The sequence below is a fragment of the Mchenga conophoros genome, linkage group LG11 (assembly GCF_057382185.1).
Source record: "Mchenga conophoros isolate Kocher_MC1m ecotype Shallow Benthic linkage group LG11, M_conophoros_male_GT1.1, whole genome shotgun sequence".
Taxonomy (NCBI): Eukaryota; Metazoa; Chordata; class Actinopteri; order Cichliformes; family Cichlidae; genus Mchenga; species Mchenga conophoros.
Window position 1 is genome coordinate 37,034,873 of NC_140536.1, and position 21,544 is coordinate 37,056,416.

General features: G+C 45.2%; 1 protein-coding gene across 7 annotated transcripts in view; it reads left to right on the forward strand.

Annotated features, from left to right (window-relative positions):
- The window catches only part of gramd1a (GRAM domain containing 1A), a 43,621-nt gene extending 23,044 nt beyond the window's left edge, over positions 1–20,577 (forward strand). For 6 of the 7 annotated variants that reach the window (XM_085292771.1, XM_085292776.1, XM_085292777.1 and 3 more), the window contains 17 exons: positions 3,625–3,645; positions 3,863–3,947; positions 5,395–5,498; positions 5,657–5,752; positions 6,021–6,101; positions 7,538–7,656; positions 8,093–8,408; positions 9,170–9,323; positions 10,169–10,315; positions 11,520–11,641; positions 12,748–12,890; positions 14,796–14,899; positions 16,318–16,548; positions 16,701–16,785; positions 18,001–18,108; positions 18,975–19,095; positions 19,179–20,577. In XM_085292771.1, the coding sequence (XP_085148897.1) occupies positions 3,625–3,645; positions 3,863–3,947; positions 5,395–5,498; positions 5,657–5,752; positions 6,021–6,101; positions 7,538–7,656; positions 8,093–8,408; positions 9,170–9,323; positions 10,169–10,315; positions 11,520–11,641; positions 12,748–12,890; positions 14,796–14,899; positions 16,318–16,548; positions 16,701–16,785; positions 18,001–18,108; positions 18,975–19,095; positions 19,179–19,274 (2,133 nt within the window). In that variant the 3' untranslated portion in view covers positions 19,275–20,577. Of the gene's footprint in view, positions 1–3,624; positions 3,646–3,862; positions 3,948–5,394; positions 5,499–5,656; positions 5,753–6,020; positions 6,102–7,537; positions 7,657–8,092; positions 8,409–9,169; positions 9,324–9,587; positions 9,672–10,168; positions 10,316–11,519; positions 11,642–12,747; positions 12,891–14,795; positions 14,900–16,317; positions 16,549–16,700; positions 16,786–18,000; positions 18,109–18,974; positions 19,096–19,178 lie in introns of all 7 variants that reach the window. The other variant, XM_085292778.1, reaches the window with a different exon arrangement.
- Positions 20,578–21,544: the final 967 nt, after the last annotated feature.

Sequence of the window (21,544 nt, forward strand, 5' to 3'; positions counted from 1 at the left end):
TCTTGGTGTTTTGAAACTGGACTAACAAACTGTCATAGACACGTTGTTATGCAACAATCTTCCATTTTTATTCTAATAATGACCATAATTTACAAAGTGAGCTTCATATTTTATTTAATATGAGCTGAAGCTACTGACATGACCCATAAAGTCATCGGGAAAGTGTTTAATGAGGTCACAGAGCAAGTGTGGAGTAGCATCGGTTTCCCATAGACTTCTATAACCAGAGGTTTTTGTGCAAATAAAGCAGTCGCCTCTTTGCTGCTCGCCACATGCAGCTTGGAGGCTGTGTCCGTGTTCAGTTTGCAGAAATAAAAACGCAATAAACACTTTGCATTTGCATCCAGATTTTCTGCATTGATTGCTAAAAACGGTGGTTCTGATCTTCTAATTAGCTTTATCTAATCAGACTAAAGTAGCTACATTAAACACACTCGATGGTATGCAGAGCAGTTCCCCTCCTTATAAATGCAGCTAGGCTCATGGCAATTTGACTTGAGACTGTCCTTTTTTAAGTCACGTATGTCAGCCTCAACCTGTCCATTCACCAATTTCAATCAAATCTTAGTAAAATTCTAGCTGTGCAAGCGCCAACCTAAACAGACAGGCACGTACCTGCCGGCTGAGAAACTACAGAACAGAATGCAACAAGAAGGAAAGTTGGTGCTGAAAGTAGACAGTTTAAATGAAAGTGTTAGACGTGGGAGGTCGCCCACGTCTTTAATGAATGCAGCGAGAGAGCCGGGTGTCCATCTGCCGTGACACCTTTTCTGTTTTCAACGAGCCAAACGGCAGCAAAGACGAGGAGTTGTAGTCAGGGAGGCTTCAGAGCTGAGCTGAAGGAGACGTGACGCTACAGCACTGAGTTTCTGAGTTTTACTTTCATGGCAAACAGCTGCTCTGTGTGTTAGAGATAAACTACATGATAAAAAACAATGTTTTGATAAACGTTGTCATATTCAAGCGTGTGAAAATGCTAAATGAGACATTAGTTTGTGACTAAATTAAATATGTTATTAAATTATACGTCTAGCCCTTAACTTGATTATCATTGTTTGCAGTGGGGCCCATAATGAAACTGAATCTGACGCCTTTGTTTAAACAGGAAGCCTTACAGGAACCCTGGGGCGCCTCTGTCAGTGCGCCCCAGGGTGGCTACAATGTAGCTGCCATCACCAGTGTGTGAATGTGTGGATGACTGGATATGTAAAGCGCTTTGGGGTCCTTAGGGACTAGTAAAGCGCTATATAAATACAGGCCATTTACCATTTACCAAAGTTTCCTAAAGATAAGCAGTTGTGAGCCACAGCACTGTCACGGCATATTTCACACCTGGAGGAGATGGAGGATGCAACAGCATTTCTAAAGACACATAGTTTCACGTCAAATAACAGCAAAATAAACATACATATATAACGAGAACCAACTTTCTTTGGCTGTTTTTTAGAATAAAAAGTAATCATTCAAGTCTTCTAGAGTCCAGCTCCCCAAAGGTTTTATGAGGGACAGACAGTTCAATGAGCTGCTAGCATCCTGAACATAAAAGGACCATTCATCCTCACCACGTGCCATCAGGAAGCATCCAGTAGTTTTAACTGTATGTAGAATTTATCCACAGCTGGGAAGAGATGGGGAGAGACGGCAGGCATTTAACAAAATGAGACTTGCTCACAGGTTTAGTTATAGCCCAGCTACAGCTGTGTTTCATGCCTATGACATGCTCCTGGCATGTTTTGTATTTACGACTACTTTTAATTAAGCTTGCAACATGGTACAAAACGTCGATACATTAAAAAAACAAAACGCACACAAGCGGCGACGGGCAGAAAGTTTCATCGGCTCATGCACCCTGCGATCACAGTGTGTATATCCAGCTATGTGCCACGCCTCATTTATGCTGCAGGAAAAAACACATCCAACAAAGGATTAACCTCCGTCTAATCCCCCGTTCTCCAGATACATTTTAGGAACTGAGGCGTGCTTCCACATGATGTACTGACACGGTCAGAGGCAGGAGGACAGAGGAGACGAGGGGGCACAAGTTAGAGAAATGAGAACAGCCTGCTGGTGCTAGCACTGCTGCTCCATCACCGTCACTCGTCTCATAGCTGCAGGCCTGCTTTGATTTCAGGCTAGCAGCATTAGCAGTGTGGCATACCTTCAGTACTGTGAAAGTGAAATTTTTTGCATTATGGGCCCCTGAAATTTTGAAATTTGACTGATCATAGGTTCTCAATCAGATTAAGATTTAAGACGTTTTCTGGACCTCAATCAAAAATGTTAATTGGATGATTTCCAAGCTGCTTGGCTATCACTTCCTCTGTGACATGGTGCTTTAGTGGAAGAAGCCGACTATCCTTCAGGATTGTATCCCAGAAGCTGACAGTTAGTCAAGTTTTATTATCAACACAACATCATACACTCAAGTATACAGTCAGACGAAATATCGTCCTCCTGGATCAAAGCTGCAAACTGTAAAAGCAAAGATTCAACTATACAGAAACTAAGATAAACTAAGGATGAGTACAACAGTTTTGTACTTGAATAGAAATGGAATAAGAGTAGAAAACAATGAGAATAAATAAATACAGTGGTACATAGATGGACTCAAACAGTGTAATACAGAATAGTGCAAGTACTGGAAGTGAGAGGAGAGTGTTATGTAGTCCAAGAAGTGTGTGGAGAAGTGAGTCCAGTGTGGAGGAGGGCAGCGATGCATGGAAATTATTTTTCTTTTTCTAATACACAAAACTCCAGAATTACTTCACTGAGAAGAGACAGGAAATGCCCGATGGAGGTGTTGCTGAAAAGGAGCTTGTACAAGTTACTAAACTGTAGAGGTTGCTGTCTTAGCCTGCATTGCTGCATTGTGAGTCAGTGTGTTCAGTAAGGTCATAAAACGTACAACTGATTGTGTGTTATGTTAGTCCGATTGCGTTTGTGTAACTTTGATTTGGATAAAGATCTGACCGCATTTCATAAGCAATCAAAGCAGAAATTCCAAAGTGCTGCAGAAGTCTCGTGGTGCTCATCAGAGATTCAAACGGGCGTCTTCATGACTCTGTAAAATTTGATCCGACGCAGCGTTTAGTAACCAGTTAGGAAACGGTTCTGCTTCAATCCGGTCACTTAAATATTAACTCTGTGTTTGCCAGACGTTGATTGAACACGCTTGTGTTACGTAATGTCAATAAAAACGGTCTTGAGTCTTCAGTGAATTCACACAATACAATAAGTGAAAGTAAATGTTTATTTTTAGCAGCTCTCACTTCAGCCGTGTCAGCTCTTCCAGTGTTGACTCGTTCTTTCAGGAGACTGTAAAACGTTAGCGTGTTTGCCCTGAGTAAATTTACCTAACGGCACACGTAACCCGAAGGCTCTGGGTTCACCTCGTACTCGCTGCAGGCTCGTCGCTTTGAAGGCAGCAGCCTGTTGCAGCCAAGACGGTTTGTTGCAGCTGCACAGTGACAATTACCTTTTTTTAAAATAGGGAAGTGGTGAAAGTTTGGACATCCCTTTAAAGCTGCACAACCTCAGCGTTGCATAAAACGGAGTCAAAATGTTCTGTTTCTGCTGTGACTGATTTTCTTTGAGTACTAAATGTTTTCCTTTTTTTCTTTGCAGAAAATGCAGAGCTGGTACAACGTAAGTACTCTTCTTCTTTAACGGCTTTTTTCAGTTTTTACTTCCAGTAGATGAAACTGGTTGACAGTAAAATGATTGGTTTAGTGTGATATTTAAAAATTTGTTTTTTCTTCTTCTTGATTAAACAAATGCAAGTGTTACCCGAGATGTTTACTGCTAGGATGGTTGTGAGGTAGAATAACATGTTCTGTTTTTTCTTTCCTGTCGTCACTCACAGGTTCTCAGCCCCACGTACAAACAGCGGAACGAAGATTTTCGTAAAATCTTCAAGAAACTTCCTGACTCAGAGCGACTTATAGTGGGTGAGTGAAGCATGTGACAAAGTGTGCAGTACCACCAGCGCACCAGGATTTTATAATCGGCCACGCCGGCCGTGAATAGTCCACTTTCTGAGAGGTTAAAATGATTCCTAGTGCATAGGAATGGGAAGGTCATAAGGAAAGGGAGGATAGAAGATTTAAGGACGTGTGACTCTAAGATGTACAGTACAAGGAATGGTTTGCAGTTGCAACAGGTTCATGGTGCTCAGCTTAGAGCTGCTGCTCGGGTTGAGGTGGTTTTGGGCATCAGAATAGGGACAAGAGCTGAAAGAGGCGGCTGGGTGGGGAGGTGGAGTAAACGTTGCCCCCACTAACATACCCAGATGAACAGCAGACGTCGAATCTATTGAAAATCACAAATGTTATTCCTGTGTGCCAACAGCACACAGGTGCTTGAGAAACGCCATCTGTGGTTCCACACTGGTTTCTTTTTGGCTCTGAGAGGAGAACTATGCAGATTTAGTAGATTCAACACACGGAGACGCTCTCGAATGCAGGCCTGCAAAAGCCAGCAGCACATAGCAGCGACAGTTAAAGCCCTTTTTGTAGGTTGAATGCCAGTTGGTTGAAAGGTCTGCTTGAGCAGAAAGGAAGTGACATTAGTTCACCACAAAGAGGAAGGCTGCGATTAAACCATCAAGGATCAAAAAGCTCCGTGTGAGAAGCAAAGACGTAGGCTGCGAAGTGAAACTCGCTTTCGCTTCACTACAAAGAACTTCTTTGTTGTATGACTTGGATCTTCTCTAACGACCAACAGCATGACAGACAGGAACAGCAGTTCGTCACTGATGCTGTACAAGTGTTTCCCAGGTGTCAGTCTGGACGCTTTAGCCCCTTTTTCCATTAGTGTTTACTTCGATCGACTGGGTTTCCCCTGCAAACCAGTACTACCTAACATGTGTTTGTTGTCATAGCAACGTGTGTCCCGCAAAAAGGTGGACGTCGAGGCAACAGTATACCTGCTGCTCAGTCTGTGGCTTTTCGTCTGGCTCTGGGACCACTGCATTGGTTTTGAAACCATTTCCCTCGTTGCTGAGATGCTCTCATGACTCATCGAGTGATGCTACTGGCCAGCCAATCGGTGGCATGCAATCTGATGATGTCATAATTTAGTACCCGCTCGCTTGGAATCCCGGGCGAGCAGATACTAAAGGTCACAGGACCCGGTACCTAATGGGAGAACCGTGAAAACTGTGGTGACCCGTGGAATGGAAAAGGGCTTGTGAGTCTTGTTTGCTGCATCATCGCTCCTGCTGGACCGCAGGCTGATGCCATAATGATGCCGTAGACTCTCTGTAAGAGTTTCAGTCATTTTTCTCTGCCCACCAGCCCCACTGCTAAGAGCCAAGTGGTGTTTACAACCTGTCTGACGTTGATCTGTGGCAGCGATGGCTGTTTTTGACATTTATTTCCGTCTGTCTTTTCTCAGACTACTCCTGCGCTCTGCAGAAGGATATTCTGCTTCAGGGACGCCTTTATCTGTCAGAGAATTGGCTGTGTTTCTACAGCAACATCTTCCGCTGGGAAACCACTGTAAGCTACACTGTGTACACTGGCGCACACCTTCTGCAAACTAATTAATGTCACACCTGCAGTCTGATAAGAGTGAAGTTTGCAGATCAATAAAGATGGCCTCTGCGAGATAAGAGCGTTGCACGCTGTAAAGCTTTCTCCTCTGCTTGTTGGTTCAGATCACCATCCTGCTGAAGGACATTACCTCTATGACCAAGGAGAAGACTGCCAAGCTCATCCCAAATGCCATCCAGATCAGCACTGACAACGAGAAGGTCAGAGTCAAAGACGAATAATAAAAGAGACGCTTTGATTTACGAGGACATTCTGCGGTTTAACCGTTGATAGTGTCAGCTGTTGAAACGGTTCACTTCAATCTGTTAGAGAAGCGTTATGAAACGAGCTGACTCGGCTCGATCTTCACCGGCCGTGACGAGGCAAACGGGGGGAAACCGTCCGTCAAACCTGTTCTCACATTTTTGTTCTCTCTCCCTCCTTTTCTTCCTCCCCTCCTTCCTGTTGCGTTGATAATCACCCTCTCAGCATTTCTTCACATCTTTTGGCGCAAGAGATCGCAGCTACATGATGATTTTCCGCCTGTGGCAGAACGCACTGCTGGACAAGGTACAGCCTCCGCTCCCACCCTCCTGCTGGTTTGTGCTGCTAGTAGTTATCATGTCAGAGTAGAGCAGGGTGTCAGGAAGCGTGGTCGTAAATACAGGGCTGAGAGAGCAGTTTCAATTACTGTTATCTGCTGACTTTTCTGCTCTGAGCGTCTGTGCAGAAACACAGCTTACTATTATCTCACATGGTAGAGAAAATAATGGCTGATTACTCTTTCCCTGGAAAAAACCAAACTAATCTTTTAGTTTAGTTTGGACCTCTGCGTTCACGAGATGATCGAGAATGAACGGCCCTCTGAAACAAAATATTAAGGATGTCACATAAACCACTTCACGACAAGAATGCAGCTGCTTCCACCACAGCCAGCTGCTTATTGTGCATACATGTTTCTGTTGTGGTGTAGCTGCACTCACAGCATCTAGTTATTGTTCGGAAACAATTCCTGTAATAAATCCTTAACAGACCGATCAGCATTCAGCAGGATATTGGGCTTTCATGCTTTGAATTAGCTCAAAGTTTATTAAATTTTGAAAAAAAAAAAGATTATTTTTTCCTTCCAGCGGTTTAAGATAAACTAAGAAAGTGTGTAAATAATTTGAGCCATTTAGTTTCATTGACATCCTTCATTAACAACGGTTTTCAATGCTGTCGGCTGAGTTGCCAACATGCCAGTGTCTGTTCCCTGCAGTGGCAATAAAAGTTGGGCTGAATGTCACTGTTTTGTAATGCTGACTACTGTTGGCTCCCTTTTAGTGAATCAACACTTGATTCCACTTTGACCTTTCAGCAGTGTTGACATCCTGGTCTTAACTTGAACAGTTTGCTTTTATTTACGCTCCTCTGAGCAGAAGATGCAGAGGCTTCTGCTTTTAGAGATTTACAGGCCTGCGGCGTGTACAGGTGTTCACACATCTTGTTTTTAACTTTAGTTTAAGATTTCATCTCGATATTTGCAGCATGAACCAGATGGAAAAATAAAACACTGCACGCTGCTCACACAACTAAAACTGATAAAACACAAAAATGTTACAGCAAGGTGGGATAAAAGTGGTTTTTCTTTATTGTCATTTCCCCCTGAGGTGAGCACCGGTGTGTTCATTTATAATAACTGTGGTGTTTTTCAGTAAAACAGCAGCTGTGCTCTGAATGGGCCACATGGCACTATATTTACCGTCGCCTCAGACGGAGTCGTAAAGTGTCCAACATGTTTGCACAATTGATTTTGATTCAAGGCTCATTGAGAATCAATAAAAAGTCCCACACTCTGTTGCACAGTGAACATCCCAGACTAATGCACGCACACAGATGGATTTTGGCTGTCACACAAATCCTATTGCCTGCAGCTGCTGTTTCTACACTTGCAGTTTGACAAGACAAAGAGCTGCAGAGTGAACCGCGCAGGAACGTGCATGATTAAATGTCTGTATTTTCTGCAGTCTCTGTCCCCCAAAGAGCTGTGGCACATCGTGCACCAGTGCTACGGCACTGAGCTGGGCCTCACCAGCGAAGACGACGACTACGTCTCCCCCACCGCTGAACACATGAACGGCCTGCTGTGAGTGTCTATATGTAACCACCTCTAGTTATAGATGTGCGAGTTATTTGAGTCTTAACCATGTTAAAGCTGAAAACCTGCTTTTATTTTTTCCTCGTGTCACATTTTTATTGTTGGGTAAAGTTCTGCACGTCAACGATAAGTTGACTCTCTAATGAAAAAGACACAATATGTGTCCCTGTCAGTGAGATTTAAGCTTATTTGTTACGTCTATAGTTAATTGGCAGTGACAGAAGCTATAATAGTCATTTTATTGTGGTTAAATGCTTAAACAGAAGAAGGCATGACAGACAAGCTTATTAGCGATCATTTAAACATACATGTAGCTTTAGGGGTCACTTTTCCATCTTTTTAAGCAAACAAGAAGACTCTGGGTTCTCTAACAGATGTTTTTCCCTTTCCCTCGCTGCGACGTTCCTGTTGCCCTGTTCTCCAGGCCGGGAGAGGAGTCGGGGTCGGTCACAGACCTGTTGGACCTGAGCTCAGTATCCGTTCCCTCCGCGGGCAGCTCTCCGCCTCCGCTGGTGCCATGCAGTTTAAGCAGTCCTCCTTCAGCTGCCAGCCTCAGCGGATCCTCTCCGCCCTCCTCTGCCTCCTGTCTGCCCGTGGAGGTGCCCTCCTTGTCGGGAAGCAGGCTCGGCTCCGAGCCCCTCGAACCCAGCCCGCCCAGCTCACACAGCTCGCTGCCATCCACCACCACCACCAACGCCTCTTTCTCCGCCTCCACCCCGGCCTCTGCTGCTGCCTCTTTTGTGAGTGTTCTTCACATTCAGACTATTTAATATGCAGGACGTGGCTGTCTGTTTGTTATACCTGGAGGGCTGGGAAGCAGAGTCAGCTGACCTTTGCTCTGCATGTTGAAACTGAATCTTTTGAATCTGTATTTGATGAAACATGCCTGAAGCTAAAAGCAGCTTATTTAAATTGCACTGCCAACGCTTGATCACACAGTTTTGGGCCCTTTTATTCCCACGTTTGATTCATTACGATTATTTGTTCTAATTAATGAGCAAATAACAGGCTAGAGGGGAGTAAACATGATGGGGATGGTTCCCAATAGATGTGAGAATTTCTATTTTCTATTATAGCAATTTAAAAATAAAAAAAGCAAATAATTAGTCGATTCAAAGGATTACATCTACATTTATGAGCACATTCAGGAGGAAAATAATAACGAGGCCTCCAGGCAAGAAGGAATTGATGGGAAATATTTGTGTAGTCTGCATTCATCTCTGTGTCCAATCAGCCAAAAGCTGCTGCGGCGGCGGTTGTTTCTCTGCAGCCGTTATCTCGACGCTGACAGAGTGAATAAATGCAGCGCTGTGTCAACTCTGTGCCGGTTTCACATTAATTGGATGGCTACAGTGGTATGCCTGCCGAGGCCACATCAGCACGAGGCCAGCCTCGCTGTGAGGCCTCTCAAGTCATATGACAATGGGGTGATCTCCCTCAGACCCCTCACTAACTGCCCTCCCATGTGCTCTTTCTCTCTCCCCCGCCTCCTCTGCATCAGACTCTGGAAGAAGGCGGAGACAGCCTGTCCGAGTCAGCCAATCACATGCTGCCCCCACCAACTGCCAGTCTGGGAAACCTCTCGTCATTGGACATCACCAACGATGAGGACCTGCCCACAGACCCCAGCAACTCGTCTGACACACAGGAAGAGAGTGAGTGTCGTTTGGGCAAAGAGACCACAAGAAAAGAGATTTAATTTGAATCTGTCGGTCGGCATAAATTTCATCTAAAAACTAATTCTGATAACATCTTAGAGCTTCAATAAGACTCAGAGGTACCTTTATGTAGGTAACAAATGATATTAAAGTGGTTTCCTGCCCTCCTGATCTCAGAACAATAACTCTTTGCTCCGCTGCACGTCAGCAGTGAATGCAGGTTTTGTAAACATGAACATGCTGTACTTTGTCTCACTTCAGTTAAATCTGACCTGAACCAAACCGAAACGGTTCCCCGATCAGCTGACGCATCTACAATCACCTCCAAGCTGAGCGTGTTATATGGTGCTGTAGACGTTTACTCTACACCTCTCCTGCTGACTCTTGGCTTCACATTTGTTTGTTCTTGGACTCGGCTAGAGTGGCTTTGCATGATTCACTGTTCAAAATAATCCTTGTTATACTTACACTGGGCCTTACTGTGAGTTTAAGCTAATATTTTTGCGATTGGCTGTCGCTCATTAACAGGTTTAACAGCAGGTGGGTGTGGCTTATGTGCCTGAGATGGTCATATTGATACCCTCGCTCTGTGAACTAACAATAATGGGAAAAACATAAAGATGAGTGTTCAGAGTAGTCGGATTACTTATTGAGAACATCCAAAAACTGTCCTATAAAGATGCAAAGATGTAAAAACACATGTAACCCAAAGTTAGCCGTGTTTGGTCGAGCTCTGCCGTTAGTGACACTGTGACGCGCCTGCTCATGAACAAAGCAAACCTCCGTGGTGGAGGCAAATACTTTGTGGAAACATCAAAACAAACTTTTCTTTGGCCCTGCAGGTGAGGTGGAAGCGTTCTGCGCTGACCTTAGCGGGCGGCTGCTCATCAACACGGCGGTCCGCATGAGCGTGGACAAACTGCATGACCTGCTCTTCTCTGCTGACACGCACTTCATCCAGCACCTCTTCTCCCAGCGACACTTCACCGGTAGGTTAAAACACTCCTGAGAGTCAGGCCTGATGACTCACTCGTTTCATTTCGGTGGATTTCCATGATGTTTAATTACTTCTTCTTTTTTTTAAACTAAATAAATAGATAAAGGTGAACTGGGCTGAATCTGCCGCAGTCATGCAGACACACGGTTTCATCTCGGCTGTCGTGTTTTAATTGTAGTTTGAAGCCCACGTTTTAATCACTAAATCAATAGCTTAGCCATACTCTGAGTCCCTTCTCCTGCTGTTAACCGTGTAGCTTTGCTGGATGATGTCATGCTCTAATGTTGCCCACAGTTAACTTCACTAACCTCCACAGTGCTTGTGTGAACTTGTTGCAGGAAGTTAGTGTGACAGAGCGAGTTTTTCCTGTTGAGACACTAACAGTTAAGGTTTGAAAATAAGTTCATCCACTCTTATTCTCAGTTTGCTGATACCTGATCTGCCAGCGTCCATTTTTGTAGCTCCGGTGTTTGAAATGAAAATAAAACAAATTCCCCTGGAAATCTGATTTTGGGGATGTGATTACTGTTGTGACGCTGCTGAAGCTCACCCTGTGTCCCACTGATGAGCTGCTGAAAAACCTGCTCCTCTTCTTTGTGCTGCGTCACTTTTCCTGTTTAGAATAGACTAGATAGAAGAATAGAAGAGAATTCAACTTTGTTGTCATTGCACATGTTACAGGTACAAGGCAACGAAATGCAGTTTGCATCCATCCACAGATATATTATATTATGGGTATGTTACAATGTACAGGGTATGAAGGTATAACTATAAGTATGTACAGGCTGTGTACAGGATATAAATATGAAAACTACACAGAAATATGAACTATGCACGTTATAAACAGTTGTAAAATTATAATCTTTGATAAACTGGCACTCAGAGTTGCCTTTGCTTTCATTTGTTGTATATTTTAGTGTTTCTCTGTGAAGCTGAGATGAAAGTGAAGCTGTGAGGCTGCTGGTTGGAGGCCCAGCTCGCTCAGGGACATTCTGTAGCTCTAACTGGGGCCTTCCTTTCTTTCTTCCTTTCTTTCTTTGTGTAAAGGAGCGTGCATTGACTCTCTCTCCTCGCTCTCGCACTCTTTCCTTTTCATTCATAAATTCGGAGCTTCGCGTGTTCTCTTTTTTGTCGCTCTCCCATTTTCACCGAGTCTCTCGGGCCCTCTCGTTACTTTTGTTCTCCCTCCCCTTCAGACCTGTCGGTGGGTGAATGGCAGCAGGACGGCAGCAGTGGGAACACCAGCCGTGTGCTCAGCTACACCATCGCCCTCAACAACCCCCTCGGGCCCAAGACCGCCCCTGTGGTGGAGACGCAGGTCAGTCGTCAGGATGAACGTTTCTAGCTTCATTGTGTAGAAACTGGAGGGGAGGTTTTATTTTGTATTGATGCTTCAACTAGCTCTAATTTGAGATGTGAGAGAAGATGTTAGTACTCTGTTATTACGCTTCAATAATTTTGAGTCAGTTTAACTTTTTAGTTGAATTTGGAGACGTGTTCTGTCGGACACATTAGCATTTGTAGCATTCTGAGCTGTTGACCCATCACTTGAACACATTTAGACGTGTTTAATATAAAAAATCCTCTTTTTTGAGAACCTGTGCGAGTGGAACGAGGAGGATAAAGAGCAGCCAGGTGCTGCTGGTGCACTCGATTCACTGACCATCTGCAGAGGTTTTGACAGTTTGGAGCAATGTTTGGATAGATGAGGCCAAACTGGAGATGTTTAAAGCCAAAAACCAACACCTTGTAGCAACTGTCAGCACTGTATGTTCAAATGTTCTGCAGTCAGATATGAGCCATGCAACAGGACAATGATCCTTAGCAGAGAAGCAGCACTGTGGCAGGACCTGAGGAGAGCTGCACACAGCGGCTCACAAACCTCAAAGAAGAAGTTTTTCACTGCAGAGTCTTTATTTTCCACATGACCGTGTAATACGAGCACAAAGGAAGCTTCAATATTATCACTGATGATGATGGTGTGATTATTATATTTACGGAGCATAATAACTGACAGTTTAACTACTGTGAGAGAGCAGTTTGGATTGCTAGCTCTGTAGCATGTTTGATGCAGGTATTGCATCAAACATGGGAAACTTGCAGCAGCATTAGTCAACAAACCGCAGCTAGCTAGAGAAGAGCAAGATAGATTTGCTGATAAATCAGAGTGGGGCCTCAGAGGGAACCACAGAGTGCGTATAACGGATGCAGCCACCATGATTACTAGTGTTGTTTTGTGGTTTTGCATGTTTAACATGAAGCACTGACTCAGAAAGGTTTTGACATACAACTGTGATGTTTAGGTTTTTTGGGGGTTTTTGGGGTGGGGCTCTGTTGGATTCACTTCCTGCCTGTAGTTTCTACGTGGAGTGAAAAACATGGATCCTGCATTGCACTAAAACTCCACCTTCTGCCTGCTTACAGACGCTGCAGAAAAGCAGCGCCCGGGGCGAGTGCTACGTGGTGGACTCGGAGGTCATCACCTCAGGCATCCCATACCAGGACTACTTCTACACCGTCCACAGATACTGCCTCACCTCCATCAACAAACACAAGAGCCGACTCAGGTTTGTGCGCTCGTGGAGGTCGCCCGGCTTACTCTTCACGCTCACACGGTGTCACTTAGAGCCACGGCCGAGCGAACAAAGGAAGAACTGAAAAAACACTCGAGTTTATTTATGCAGCAGCCTGCACTCTATCAGACGGGCTCCTTACTGAAAACACTGTTGGACTCGGCGCTGCTTTACTTGATGATACTGTGACTGGTAACGTTCGTGATTAGATAATAATCCAATCGAGTACACTTCACTTTGTAAATTCATAACTTCCATTGCTCTAAAAGCAACGGGCAAGTCGCAGAATATCCAGTTTAAAAAAATAAAATAAAAGCAGTTATTAAAGGAAATAAGATTTCAACAGAGCTCTGCGCCGTCTGTCCGTCCCTGATAAATGAGGACATCCAAACACGACAACATGAGCTGAGCAGGTCGACAAACACGACAGCAGACGAGCAGTAGAAGAAGTCATGATTGCATAAGTGGCTACAGGCTAATATTCTGTTAGCTTCCAGTGCTCGAATCAGTCCTTATTATGAAAATGCTGTTGGAGTAATAAGCAGCTGACGTACCAGAGACGCTGCTTAGCACGGCTAAAATGAACCACAGGACGGAGTTTGCAGCCCATGGGTGAAGCCACCGTGACATCATCACCCACTGGTGTCGAATGCTGTCAGTCAGATAATCCGTTAAAGAGCTCAAAGAGGCACCACCAGCACACACGGTGAAGCGCGAGGTCCACTTTAATGATTAAAAGCAGTGAAAAAGCTTAACGGACTCAGAAAACCTCCAAAAGTCTGAAAACGCAGACGGACCGAAGCCTCGTCAGGCCAGCTGTTTTCACCAAACACCAAAGAAACTTGGGTTTAGTTTAGTCTTAGTACACATTTTAATTTTTAATCAAATAATAATATTTTGTTTAATTTCTGCTCAGCCTGTGAGCATGACTGTGATAGAAATGGCACTCCACATGTCTGAAGTCTTGACTGTAGCATTCCCAGACTGAAGAGCATTTTTCAGCATTTTCCACCAAAAGCAGCAGACGGTAGTTTCTCAATAGACCGTTATGCACATGGCCTGAAGACAGCTTAGCTGAAGTAAGAGCGGTGGCTCTCCTGTTCCCAGTTATCTTCATCTCAAGCCCAAATGCAGCCAAGTTCATTCTGCTTTAGGCTGTAAATATTCCTCCTGGTCGTCGCTTTCTGTCTGATTACATGAACCTAAATATGAGATGTCGGTTGTTTTGACAGATGTCTTTCCCAAGAAATTGTGTCAAAGTTCCCACCTGGAGAGCGTTCACATTAAATATGCTCTCTGGATCATTCATAACCAACTTCAAGCATTAATATTCTGGCATACATCGAAGTTTGACGTCTGTGACGTAGAGTAACAGGAACATGCGTGGGTACCTGTGTGTTTCGTCCATTTTCTGCCAATGCTCTTTAAAAAAAAAAAGCATTCTGGGTGAAATATTGAATCATTTCACCATGTGGGGTAGGTTTGTACTTTAAAACACATACACAAAGCCACACTTTGTCGTTTAACCTGAAAACGGTATCAAAATCGCCCCTATTTTTGATTTTTAATATCCTCCCGATTCAGAGCTCGACTCTTTAGTCATAGTTGTACTTGCGTAATTCTCTGAACTTGATGCAGTTCTTTGGTAGACTGAAACACGCTAGCTTGCTAATTTTGTGAAATGCTCTTATACAAACGGAAGTTTGAGTTTGAATTATCAGATCAGACTGTAGAAAATGTAAGAGGCCCTGTGTGTAGTTACGAGCTGAGAAAAGTCCCGATTAAGACCAAAGTGATGCAGCGCAGGTTCAACTAAAGAGCTTTTCTTTCCAGAGAATAAAAATGATGCTTAAAAATGTTGCGCATGCTTTAAAAGTTCCTTTGCGTCTCCTCTGGCAGAGTTTCCTCAGACATCTGCTACAGGAAGCAGCCGTGGAGCCTGGTGAAGGCGCTGATCGAAAAAAACACCTGGAGCGGCATCGAAGAGTACTACAAACACATGGGTGAGTCAGGGCAGCCGAGCCGCTGAGAGAAACAAACAGGAAATGCTTAATTTAAAAGAAGAAAGGATGCTTCCTGCTGCAGATCAGAGAGATGGAGGGTTGATGTGGTTTGCAATGTGGCCGCGAGCCGTTTATCTACAACTTCAGGTTCTTTGAACAGAGAAAACTTTGAGAGCTGACAACGTTTGATAGTTTGCTTCTGTTGTCTCACACTGCACCACACTGAACACGGTGAGCTTATATTTAGAGCAAAGTGCATTAAATTTATATTCAGATGTCTCAAATGTCAACAAATCTTTAGGTAATCCATTTCATATAGGCCTTGTTTACCTGCGTCCACGCAGCCCCCTGGGGGCCTGTGATGGTACTGCACAGAGACCACGAGCAGTCAATTAATATTCTTAAGTCTAATTTAAATAAAGAAAAAGGAAAAAAAATCTAATTTCTTGCTTTAAAAAGTGTGAAGATGATGCAAGGAGCAGAGATGTTGAAGGTAGAAGCTGTGACGAAGAGGGTGGAGTGGGCGGAGTGGGTGGAGATGAGCGTCAGGAGTGATTTGTGACAGAAGGATGGCAGGAAGAGAGAAAGGGAAGTTTTGTGAGATGACAGTGGGACGGCTGGTTGGGAGACGTGGCACTGACAGGGACGGGGGCGGAGCTTGAGGAAAAGGGGAGGAGACTCCTGCAGTGACTCTAAAACAAAATGTTCTTTCAGGTTTTATGGTTTTGAATTTAAATATTTACATTTTCTAAAGAAGCTGAACTGATGAGGAAGCTTCACTAGAACTAAACCTGAACCAAGCTCCTCCTGCAGCTCTGTTAATAACTATAAAGGTCTTAATATGGAGAATGAAACTGTTGATGGGGAATTAAATTACGTGAATCATTAGAAGCTGATTGAGAGAACATAATATCCCTGTAATGATATTATGATAACTCATTTTCTGCTTGTGCGCTGAGTGTAGTGGATGTTTAGGTGGGCCTCACGCTGTCCACAGATAAACAAGACATGGGCGCTGACAGAGAGCATATCAGATATCAGAGCTTACATTCTGTCACGCCGTCACAAGCTCCGGCCTGTAATCAGGCAGACGTACACATTTTTCTGTACGTGTCTGGTCGCGGTCGTCTCCGGAGCTTTTAAAGAGATCGCCTGGACGTCTGCGTGTGCGCTGATACTTTATGTAAAAGACAAACCGGAGCCATTAAGTTCATTTCTGTTTAAAGAAAGTCACAAAACAGACACGGGGGCTGCCAGTCCCACTTTCCAAGGTTTCAAATATAGTTTTTATTTTGGATAACGTTCTTGAAACTGCATCAAATTTGAACTTGGCCGGACTCGGGGCGTGTTGTGACACCTCATGGAGCGAGGTATTTTCCCTCCGGTCTTCCATTCTGGGTTTTAAATCTCTCACGCAGAGAGCGAGGTGTGCAAGCTGGAGACACTCCTGCAGACTGAGGTTACCGTGATGACCACAGGCGAAGCGGTGGGCACCGACGCCGCCAAGACCCCGCCCGGCTTGCGCCGCAGGAAACGCACGTGCTCGCGGCGGCAGGGCGAGAGGGAGCGAGAGAGGGAAGGAGGAGGAGCGGGTGGTGGAGACCGAGGGGACAGAGGAGTGGGAGAGGAGAGGGACACGAGAGAAGCCGGTAAGTCCGCCCGGATACAGACGCAACCAGCGAGTCCCGCCTCTGTGCAGTAACGCCCTCTGGTGGTTGTGTTCGGTTTTCCAGCCGTCCAACACAACCTCACTGATTTCTAATTGATTCAGTAACAAAGTGTTCACTGTTGTGTCCTTTAGGCTCTCAGTTTATGAAGCTGGGGGAGCGATCGCGTGGCGGCGGGCACAACGGCATATCCACCATCCTCCTCATCGTCAGCTTCATGTAAGTGTTTGTGGAGTCGAGTGTGTGGATTGGATCTGTGGGTGAGCGTCGCTCTGTCTGTCCAGCATGTGTGGTCTTATTTAATCAGCAGCAGCGGAGACGGTTGTATGAGGAGGGGTTGTACTGTTGCACGGCGGCGTCAGGACCGGTGCACGACGTGTGCTCTCTATACTGTGAGCTGATCACAGCCCTGCTTTGATTGTATGTCTCTGGTTAAAGTAGCTCGCTGCTGCTCAGTGCGCTGCTGAATGTTGCTCATGCAGACACAATCGATCCTTCTGCTTACTAACGGCCTCACGATGCCTTTCTTGCCATTTCTCTTTTTCCCTCCTTTCTGCATTACTTCTTGTGCGTAGGATCTGTATCAGGTTCGTATGAGAGGCTTTAAACGTTACACCACTGGCTGTTTAAATATGACCTCTGAGCACAAACGTACAGGAAAAATCCACCGTTCAGGCTGAACCTGAAGCTTTGACAAATTCAAATGAAATGTGATAAATGAGGTTCATTTCTCTTCGGTCTAAAAGCACAGCTGCTGATTATTTTAAGCTGCTCTCATAAACGTACGATTATCTGTCCCCAAAGGGAGGAGGATTATTTAAACGAGGATTCATAACCAGATTTTAAGTCATATAAAAAAAAAAGATGAAATCTGTCTGAAGAAATGTGACACCACATTTTAGCCTTTATTGGATAGAGACGGTGTAGAGACAGAAGCACTGAGCGAAACCGTCGCCCTCACGTCTGATTTATTTGTAAAATAAGAAGTTTTAAACTGAACAAGGTCGGTGCAACAAAGTTACAAAATTAGAATCAATCAAAGAACTGTTTCAGAAGTTTTTAATCCAAACCTGCTGGTCATACCTCCTCAGCAGGTTTGACACATGTGCTGCAGTGAGACCAGCTTAAAGGCCGCAGCCTGCCGTCTGTGTCGTTTGTATCGTGGCTGGGATGAAGTCTAGTTAAAGGTTTCCAGTAAGACGGAAAATTGAACAAAAATGAAAAGAAGCCTTGAAATTAGCCTGTGTGTGTGTTAGCTGACGGTGGATTCTTCCTGTAACAGCTCAGACTCCAACAAACCCACAAATATTTGTGTTCTTTTGTTCCGTTGGTTTTTCGACCTTCCTGCTGTCCGTGTGGTTCAGTGTGAAACATTTTCAGATTGTGGTTGGTGCTGAGTGACTCTGACCTCTGTGCGCTCTCTGTCCCCGTCAGTCTGGTGGTGCTGGTGGCGCTCAACATGCTGCTGTTCTACAAGCTGTACGCTCTGGAAAGAGCCGCACATACACTGGAGACGTGGCACTCCTACTCTGTTGCTGACAGGTAAAAGACACCGCCCTGCTTTCCTTAAACACACACACACACACACACACACACACACACACACACACACACACACACGTTCCTCTGGGAAGGATAATTGGTGTTTGGCGTGAGTTGCTCCTGTGGGGGACCACAGCTCTGTTACTGCATAGCAACAGGTCAGAACAAGAAGTTTTAAAGGGGATAAGATCAGTAAAAATAGGATGAGGATCATTTAAGCAATAAAAAAATCTATTTCACACAAAATGAACCAAACGGCAAAACAAACAAATAAAAAACTGGCTTTCAGCAGGAAGGAAGTCCCGTCTTGTCTTATTCTCTGTGACGCAGGGACTATTTTCTTTCTACCGTCTACATCCGCCAGTTACAGAAGTGTGAAGCGAGCTAACGTTGCAGGTGGACGTCACTGTTTCCATCCCGTGAGGAGCGAAAGGTTTGATCCTCGGGTTTGTGTGGCCGCCTCCTGCACGCTGTGACACGCTCGGTTTGGTTGGAAGAAAATAGTTCGTCCATGAAACCGCTCACGGACGGGTTTGTGGATATTTTTAATAACCTGCTGAGTTTTCAAACATGTTTCGGTGCTTTGGACAGCACACAGGACAGGAAGTGCACTTTCAAACTAAAAGTTTGAGTTCCTGCTCGCACACTAACACACATGGACATTCACATTTTTGGAAGCTTGTATTGAACCTTCTGACAAGTCTGTTTATGAGTTTTCATTTGTATTACTTTTGATTTTTTTGTCTAATTTATTGCTCAGTTTGTTTCTTAGACAAAAACATAAAAGGTCACTTTGTGCTGTTGACTCTGGGTTAAAGAGCTCTTCTTCTTCCTCTTGTTTCTCCTTCCTCCTCCTCACCCCTCAGTCCTTTGCCTCAGACAGCTGGGGAGTGGGCTCAGGTCCTGCAGCTGCAGAGGCAGTTTCATCAGGCCCAGCTCAGCAAGTGGCAGCAGATCCTGCAGTCCTCCGTCTCGCTGCTCGACCAGGTTGGCGTCCCGCTTCAGTTTGCGTTGACGGCTGGCTTCAGCTCACAGATTATAACCCAGCGTGTGCCTCTCTCTGTCTCCAGATGAAGCAGTCTTTAGAGAAGCTCCACCAGGGCATCGTGGTCCCAGAGGTCAAGCAGGACCCCCCTGCTGACGCGGAGTCCCTGACCGAGGCCTGAACCTCGCCTGCTCCGACTGCCCCCCTCCCAACCTCCGAACCCGCAGAGATTCGGATCGTTTCCTGTTTGAACCCCGGTGAGAGAGGACGCCGCTCAGAACTCTCCTCGCCTGACTGACTTGAAACCGCGACGTTCACCTCGAGTGAACTCAGACTGGAAGCTTTCAGGACCACAGCAATAATTTCCCTGCAGCTGCAAGTCGTGCGTGTGTGTGCGTGTGTGTGCGTGTGTGTGCGTGTGTGTGCGTGCGTGCGTGTGTGTGACACGAGGCCACAGGTGGGCCCGTTCAGACCACCCGGTCAGCTGCAATCTCCTTTAATTCAGACCTCGACTATCACAGACCGAACTTCCTCTTCTGACCTGCAACATTTCAAAGGTTCACGATTCGGGAAAGCGGGAGCGTCGATCGACTCTCAGCGGACGAGGAACACGCTCCCACTTCTCCCGGGCTCTGTCAGGGTTTTACGTCTTTTTCAAACTCGGTGCGTGCGACTGTTTCCTGGACCACGACAGTATTTATTGTTGCCGCTGACTGTCTCGTCCTGCTCTGAAGAAGTCATGTGATGCCTGTTTCCTGCTCTGATTTGCTGTTTTGTGCGTGGGCCAAGAGGGGCTCCACGAGAACGATCACTGGCCCCAGCAATAATAGTGATTCATGTTCTGAATGTTTCAGCAGAGTAGTACATAGATACATATATATATATATAATGGTAATAATGAACCGTGTGTGAGTGTGTGTGCAGCGGAGGACATTTGGAGGTGAGAGACGGGCGTTCGTGTTAGTTTGTTTTTGAAGATTTCTCTTTCATGTTGGGTTCAGGTGGAAGCTCTAAGGTCTGATCAGTGACGGAGCGACTCCTGTGAGGACCAAGCAGACCTGTGAGGGTCCCGGAGAAGAAAAAAAGGGAATTTTTCTGGCAGTATTGTTTTTCTGTGTGTGTGTTTGTACGATTCATTTTCTTTTTATTCAGTTTTCATCTTCCGTCTTTGATTTTTGACGTTATTCGTCCTCCCCGCTCACCGGACCTGAAAACATTTCACCCACCCGAGAGCTTCCTCTCTGGTTTTCTTTCCTGCTCTTCCTCACGCTCTCGTTCTCTTTCTCTCTCCATTTCGTTTTGGAAAACGGCGTCTGCTGAAGCATGCGGGCCCTGCTGTGCACGGCCGTGCGTGGGTAACAAAAGGATGTAATATTTATTAAAGGAGGGAGAGAGGGATGAGAAGCAGAGATGGGAATGTACTGTAAAGATGTGATTGTACACCATGCTATGGAGAGAAATGAAAAGCTCTAAACACGCAACAACGCCTCACTTTTCTTTGAGTCTGTGTTTGTCTCCTTTGGCTTAATCTGTTTTGGTTCACAAATAAAGTTCCTGCAGTCTTCTCCAACCGAAGAAAACCTCCGTCAGTGCAGGTAGGACATGTTGAAACATGGGTCTCATCTTTCCCCGCACCATGTCGTCCCATCCCGGGAATATCTGAGCTCCCGTGCTGATGATCGTTGAAACAACAGTCGTGCAAACACAGTGAGGATAAACCAGGCTTTGCTCTGCTGTAATGCCTCTTTGCACCACTAGAAGGTGCAGTTAGTCTGTGTGACTTTTGCTTAACCACTTTATTTACAGTGGGGGTGGGCGCTAAAATTAAACAGACAACATGAAGTCAAAGGAGCTCTCCATGCAGGTGAAACGAGCCACCTTTAACCTGCCAAAGCAGAAAGAACCCACTAGAGAAATTGCTCCAATATTAGGATTAGCAAAGTCTCAGTTTGGTACACCATGAGACCGAAAGACAGCACTGAACTCAGCAACGCAAAAAGTCCTGGATGTCCACAGAAGACCGCAGTGGTGGATGATCGCAGAATAATTTCCATGGTGAAGAGAAACCCCTTCACAACAGCCAACCAAGTGAACAACACTCGATATCCAAGTCTACCATAGAGAGAAGACTGCATGAAAGTAAATACAGAGGGTTCACTGCAGGGTGCAAGTCACTGAAACCAAGATCAAGAAAAAAGTCAAGAGAAGACGTGGAACCGCTCATGATCCAGAGCACATCATCTGTAAAACACGGCAGAGGCTGTGTGATGGTGTGGGCGTGCACGGCTGCCAGTGGCACTGAGACACTAGTGTTTTTTGATGATGTGACTCAGGACAGAAGCAGCTGAATGACCTCTGAGGTGTTCAGAGACAGACTGTCTGCTCACATGCAGCTAAATACAGTCGAACTGGGCCTCATTTCATAATAAAGATGGAGAGCGACCCAAACCA